The sequence below is a fragment of the Daphnia pulicaria genome, unplaced genomic scaffold (assembly GCF_021234035.1).
Source record: "Daphnia pulicaria isolate SC F1-1A unplaced genomic scaffold, SC_F0-13Bv2 h1tg000079l, whole genome shotgun sequence".
Lineage (NCBI taxonomy): Eukaryota > Metazoa > Arthropoda > Branchiopoda > Diplostraca > Daphniidae > Daphnia > Daphnia pulicaria.
This window is the reverse complement of record NW_025804792.1, coordinates 53,380-60,022: the sequence shown is the minus strand read 5'-3', so window position 1 is coordinate 60,022 and position 6,643 is coordinate 53,380. Positions and strand designations below refer to the sequence as shown.

The following is a 6,643-nucleotide window of genomic DNA, read 5'->3' as shown; positions in this document are numbered from 1 at the left end:
AGGTCAAAGTTCAAAAAATCCGAAAAAATGATGAGAAAAGACGTTTTAGGAAGTCAAAATTCAAAAAATCCGAAAAAGTGATGAGAAAAGACGTTTCAGGAGGTGGAGAACCCAAATTCAAAATATCCGAAAAAATGATGAGAAAAGACGTTTCAGGAGGTTTAAGGTCAAAGTTCAAAAAATCCGAAAAAATGATGAGAAAAGACGTTTCAGGAGGTGGAGAACCCAAATTCAAAAAATCCGAAAAAATGATGAGAAAAGACGTTTCAGAAGTGGAGAGGCTCAAGTTCAAAAAATCCGAAAAAATGATGAGAAAAGACTTTTCAGGAAGTCGAAATTCAAAAAATCCAAAAAAATGATGAGAAAAGACGTTTCAGAAGTGGACCCGTACGTGACGGTTAGCTTGCCCAAAAAAATAACCTTGTAACAAGGTTGCGCGGTACTAGGTTAAAGCTCCACAAGTATGGAAAAACCTTGCGGAAAGTTTAACTCGATTCTGATAAGACAGGGAGACGGAACTCTAGCAACGCCCATACTTGCAATGCTTCGAAGCACAAAACTTGATTTTTAAAACTTAAAGCAAAGCGAGCGGCAAGCAATCCATAACTTAGTATAAGTTGGCATATTTGCTTGTCTTTTTGTAAGGTAGACGGATGCTTGATAATTAAAAGTATGGTGTATTTTAGGTTAAATATATTTAAAAATATACTTCAAGCTAGTTCAACCGTCACTAGCATACTTTTTACTTGTCTGATAATAGTTTAAATTTGTCATTCTTATATATATTTGGCTCAACATTACTTATAAAAGTAATAATTTGATTATATAGTCATTCATCGCTTATTGAAAGATACAGTTTACAATAGTCTACAGTTTTTTTTTCTTTTTATTGATTTGCGGTTTATTTAATTATCCAGTTACAGACTTTACAGATCAATCAGTTTCTAAGTTATTAGGGAGAGCAGTTACAACATACGACTCTGTCAAATTGTGCTCGCTGGCAACGACACATTTTGATTTGATATCAAGCGCGTTGAAAGCTACCAGCTCTCCTTTCCCCACTAATTTTGTCATCATACCGGGAATTATAGAAAATGTAATACCATCAATCGGTTTCGGAAGGAAATGAACTTTACTTTGAACCCCCAACATATTTCCCAGAATAAATATATGATCCCCTTTCGACTCATGGGGCAGACAGACAAAATTTTCAATGAACAAGAATTCCCCATCATTTGTCAGAGCACAATAATTTATCCGTTTGGGCGATCTTTTGTAGCTGGTTGTAGTGAAAATTGACCCCGATGAAATCAGTTTGATTCGAGAAAAAAATTTTGCATTTTGGAATGAAGGGGAGCGGAAATCGGAATTCGATGCAAGCAAACTGCAAAGAGCGTTTTTTTCATTTTGAGTAACATTCCGTACGGATGAATGGCCAAGAAGTTCAACTTTATCGTTATTTGAAAATGTTCCTTTTGAAAATCCTCGTGGCGTCTCCTTTGGCAAGCGGAGTAATTCGCAGAGTTGTCTTGTTACATGGGGAGGCAAGATATATTTGTGTAACAGCGTCACGGCCTCGTCACGAACAGTAAGTTTCAACAAATAATTTGTTGCCATCTGATCCGCAATCGCTTGAGTCCCATTCGACAAAGACATCAACACCCCATTAAACCACTCAGGAATAAACGTCGATGTAGTCCACAAGCATCCCCAATCAAGCACGCTTTGCGAAAGATGAATGAGGAAATGAACGTTGATTCCTACATGAGTGGCGCCATAAAGTTTTTCAAAATCAATCACAAAATGCCTAAAAAGAACTTTAATTTTCTCTACGTCTGATACGGATACCTTTTCTTGCAAAAGAACAAACATCCCGTAGCTAAGATTTACGAAATGATCAAAAAATTCTTTGGGGAGTACATCTTCTAAGACATCAACATAAAAAAGAACAAAGGCTCTAAACATAGAAGCTTTCCAATTGCTCAAATCATCTAATGCTATCATAACCCGGGTGATTTCATAAGGTGGTTTTGTGTTCAACAGCCGGGAGTTTAGCACTTCCAACTTTTCCCTGACAGACCAAGGTTCCTTGGAATATTTTTGAAAAGTCCATAACTTAATCATTAGTTTGAAAACTCCTTGGCAACAGGAGTGCATATATTCCGGGACAAAAGCCTTGATAAAATCGAACCCGGGTAAGTCGGCTAAAGGTGTTGGGCCACAGACACCGTGGGAAGGTTTTCGGGTCGCCTTGGCAATATTCAAGTCTTCTTTATGTTGTTCCATACTTCTCAATTCAAAAGGTTCTGGCTTTTCTAAATAAATACGAGTTGAACCTCTTCCCTTTTTAATTTGTTCACCTGTAAAACACAATTATTATTGATCTTGAAAAACATGAACGTTACTGGTTTCAATCGATACCTGGATGTAAACAGAAATCACATCCGAACTGTCCGTTGAACTGCGTAGTGTTGCGTATAAGTGGACGGGCCATCGTGTCAGTAGTAATAACCAAAACACGGATTTTGTAATGGATTCCTTTTACATTTATCCCGTCATTTTCCAGTCTAGCCCACTCTTTTACTATCCAGTCCAAAAATGCATGCAAAGGTGGTTTTTTGTTGCCAAACCACAATGCCAGCAAAATTACGTAATTTCTTCGAAGTTTGTATGGTGCTTCATTTATCGTGGCCATGAAAGGCCAAATTCCATTTTTGCTCATCTTATAAGGCTGAGCTCCATCCGTATTCCAGATCACGGTGATGGTCAGGTCGTCAATGAAACCTTTGTCTCTCAACTTTTTGTAGCATTCGCCAGAATGTAAATCTCCTCGGTAGTTGGAATCCATTTCTTGAAGTTTAATGCCGTGGTGCTCGATAAAATACACCAATTGCTTCTCGATTGGCATTCGCAAAATGAAACATGGTCGATGCACACTTTTGATAAATTTGTGACCACAAGGCTGTCGTAGTTGTATCTCTTCAGGATTATCTTGCTTCATAGTCAATACGGATGGACATTTTTTCGAGGGGCAAACAAAAATTTTCGTAACTTCACTCCTCAAATGGGAATATTTTCTTAACAAGTTATGTTGGCTGCTCAACTCTTTCACATTGGAGTGGGACGCTAACCTCACATTGAAAAGGTGATCTTCTAGGGCAATTTTAGTAAGATGATGCCTTAAATAGTTTGCAACACAGAGTAGAGGCAAGTAAACTGATGGGTGGGCTTCATATACTTCGTCCTGTAACACAAAAATGTATGCTGCCTATGAATCCAATAAACCATGTTCAATAAATAGTATGCCTACCTCTTCCTCGATATCACTAAAAAAATCTTCGAAATTGGTAAATTCCGGTTCCTGATACGTGTGTTCTGAAATGTGTGGAATATTAACTCCACTTGCATTAGTTTGTTCGCTCAAGGTAATGGGTGAATCACAACAATCAATGATATTTGATTGCGAGCCTGAATCACAAGGGCTGTTATCCTTTTCCTAACAGATAAATGTTAATAAGCTTAACTATATTATAATGTCTCATTACCCAAATTAAAAAAAAAACGAATTTAGTTTGTACCTGAGCTATATCTTTAGAATAATTCACTTCCAACAACAGCAGAGAGGGCATATTTTTCACAAGATTATCGGTGGGCCTAATTTTTTTCGCTTCTGCCTCTTTCAAAATGTTGTCAACATCCTCAGTAGCTAATCGCTTGTTTCTTCTTTTCTTAGTCCACTTCGATGACCCAAAACTACCATTCCCTGCCATTTTAATGTTACACTTCAAAATAAATAAAAATGATCGTAGTTTGAATTTTTGACAGCAGTACTACAGCAGACGATTAAACTTAAAAAATCGCATTAAATCTGTTAAAACGATTTTTTTAAAGTAGCGCTGCAAAATTATGATAATAATTATCTAAATTTCATTTTTTTTTCTTTATTTTTTTAAAGTTATTAGTCTCTTTTTTATATAGGATAAAACAGTTTTTTTTAACCATTTGAGGTTATTTGTAAAATTAGTTCTGGCAGCCCTGTTCCTGATCGGCTTTTTCCCTCCAAAACTGTTAGCTGTCTTGTTAAGCCGTCACGTTTTCAATCTTGCTAGGAATCGACACGAATTCTTTCTAATAACGAAAACATATTTTAACTGGCCTAAAATATGTTTGTTCTTTTTGATTTCACCATTGGTGAACCTGGTATAGGGACAATTAGTTCAGTTAAGAGTCCAATTCTGACAGACGATGAAAAAGAAGACGTTATTGCAACAGTACAAGAAATATGGGTTAGAGAAAGAACCAAACTAGTGATCAGGTAAAATGTTTTGGATTTTTTTGTGTATGACTTTGTTTAACTTTTGCTCTAACTTCATTGTAGCATTTAGCCTAATGCTATTCGATTCATGTAATATCATAAACCTGGTGTGGCAAAATGTTGGCAAAAGTTGACGAGTGAAATCTTAAATGCTAGTTTCATTTAATGTTCTACTTTTGATTATTTACTAATTGTGTGCTGTATAGGTGGCCCAAAGATTTCAATTCAGCAATCTGCGAAAGAGTTTATGAGAAAAACAATCTTGTTGATTGTGATCACAGACCTGGAGTTGCTGTGGCAATATCGAGTAAGTATAGTACAGCTTATTGAAATTATGACAAATATTTATTCTTTTTTTATCGTTACAGGTAACCAAGAAAACCTGCTTCAACTCAGACAACAGCTCATTCTTGATAAATCTTCAGCAAAGAAGAATGCAAATGAGCTACGTGGCACAAAACAGAGTGCAAGAAGGAGTCTTGTGTATTCTGAAGGCGACACAACACAGAAAGCATCATTTTCAGTAGCTAAGAAAAGCAAACCCAACCCTGCAGAAGAACAACTTGTTGAAGTAAGCATTTCTCTTTAGTATCAAAAGGAGACATTTATTACATTTCTAAATAATTATATTTTAAAGGAAATTGATGAACTAAAGTCCACAAATAGGCAACTTGAAGACACCATTACTCGACTTAAAAGAGATTTGAAGAAAAAGGAAGAAGAAAATGATGAACTGACAGATACTTTGGAAGTTCTACGCTCGTGGTACGAAGAGCCACGAGAGTTAGCACAGCGTATGGAATTGAGAAAATTTAATCCTAATTAAGTCTTTAATAATATGTTTTTTTTCTTCTTAGAAATGAAAGATATTCTCCTCAATCTTACTGACGCTGTTTCTAACTTGAATAGACGACCGGAAGCATTACCTCCTACACCAGCTGCGAGTCCTTCTCAGTCTGCTGCTAAGCGGATGGTAATTGATGGCCGCTGATGGCTTATTTTGTTATTTTTAAAACTTATTTTGACCAATATTTGTATAGGTTCCATTCGATGGTGACATAATGATCGAGTACAATGCTCTGCGTGATGCAATTTGTTACGGGAGAGAAGGTCAATCGAAGGATTCGCTCAATGCAATGGTGGGAACCTTAATTGATTATTTTATCCTGCCCCAAGAGCAAGCTGAATACTCTCTCAGTGGTCGTGCATGCCGTTCAATCCCGAACAGTAAGCCAAAGAAGCCGTTCCCGGTCTCTACCATAGATGCTATGACCAGTAAGATCTTTTTTTATTAGTTATTGTCGTTATTCTATTGAATAGCTTTTTGTTTAAACATTTACTTAATTTTCACTTTTCTTAGATTTCATTCTTCCGAGATGGAAGTCATGGCACAACAATGATCTTTCCAAGGAACAAATTAAGGCCGCCATAACCGCAAAGCTTGTGAATAGCCACTCAAAAACAAAGAAGAAGAATTTAAAAGGGCAGCAGCAAAACGTTGAAGATGACATATTTGGTGATGGTGGTGAAGCTAATAACAATGGATTGCTTGATAACAACCAGCAAACAGAAGAAAATGGCACAGCCTAAGTTTATTTTACGCGTAAATTTTACGTTCCCACTGTCCTGCCATTTTGTGCTCGAGTTCAATTTTATTCTATCCAATTGATTGATTGTCACGTATTTTAATTCCTCTCATGCCGTGCGAAATGTTTTTATTGGTCTTAAACGTACGTATAACCCTATTTCCCACTAGTTGTTTCACACTTGTGTGAATTTTACCTTACTGCCTTAATTTGCTGCCCTTCATTCTGTTTTTAAAACCAAGTTTCTTAAATGTACGTATTTCCCACTCGTTCTTCACACTTGTGTGAATTTTCCCTTAATGCCTCAATTTGGCCCCTTGATTCTGTTTTTAAAGCCACGGAACAATCTAGAGTGACAATACAATTCATTGTGTCTACAAATCTTGAGTTTAATTAAAATCAATGTATTTTTAATTTAGTTATTTATAGGCTAGATTAATCCAAGCTACAACTTGGTTTGGAAAACGATCGTGCAAATATATTAAGCTTTACGAATTGAATTTACACTATAGGCTAGCTTACTGGACGTAAGCAAAAATTATAGTTACGCAAATCAAGCTAAACGCTATTTTTCAATAGCTAAGCTGGCACCTCGGTTAAAATCCCTTACATTGCATAGGAGCAAATCTAGCTTGCCTCCTGGAAGCTTACACTATTATGGGAGCCTGCCCTCCGAAGCTTGCGTTAAGCTTCTACCTAGCTCACCATATCGTACGGGGAGAGGCTCAAGTTCAAAAAATCC

The 6,643-nt window shown here is 36.6% G+C and overlaps 2 protein-coding genes across 2 annotated transcripts; one reads left to right on the top strand and one right to left on the bottom strand.

Moving 5' to 3' along the window:
* Positions 1 to 933: 933 nt before the first annotated feature.
* LOC124318931 lies at positions 934 to 3,835 on the bottom strand. Its single transcript, XM_046782835.1, has 2 exons — positions 2,422 to 3,835; positions 934 to 2,360 (listed from the first exon to the last, which is right to left on the bottom strand). The coding sequence occupies exons 1-2, from the start codon at positions 2,999 to 3,001 to the stop codon at positions 934 to 936; spliced, it is 2,007 nt and encodes a 668-aa protein (XP_046638791.1). The 5' UTR covers positions 3,002 to 3,835.
* A 1,339-nt stretch (positions 3,836 to 5,174) lies between these two features.
* On the top strand, positions 5,175 to 6,286 carry LOC124318930. Its single transcript, XM_046782834.1, has 3 exons — positions 5,175 to 5,288; positions 5,356 to 5,590; positions 5,676 to 6,286. The coding sequence occupies exons 1-3, from the start codon at positions 5,175 to 5,177 to the stop codon at positions 5,903 to 5,905; spliced, it is 579 nt and encodes a 192-aa protein (XP_046638790.1). The 3' UTR covers positions 5,906 to 6,286.
* Positions 6,287 to 6,643: the final 357 nt, after the last annotated feature.

Coding starts and splice junctions, on each gene's coding strand:
- LOC124318931 (XM_046782835.1), bottom strand. CDS start 3,001: ATGAAGCAAGATAATCCTGAAGAGATACAACTACGACAGCCTTGTGGT. Junction 2,361..2,421: donor TGATTTCTGTTTACATCCAG/GTATCGATTGAA, acceptor TGTGTTTTACAG/GTGAACAAATTAAAAAGGGA.
- LOC124318930 (XM_046782834.1), top strand. CDS start 5,175: ATGAAAGATATTCTCCTCAATCTTACTGACGCTGTTTCTAACTTGAAT. Junction 5,289..5,355: donor AGTCTGCTGCTAAGCGGATG/GTAATTGATGGC, acceptor ATATTTGTATAG/GTTCCATTCGATGGTGACAT. Junction 5,591..5,675: donor TACCATAGATGCTATGACCA/GTAAGATCTTTT, acceptor CACTTTTCTTAG/ATTTCATTCTTCCGAGATGG.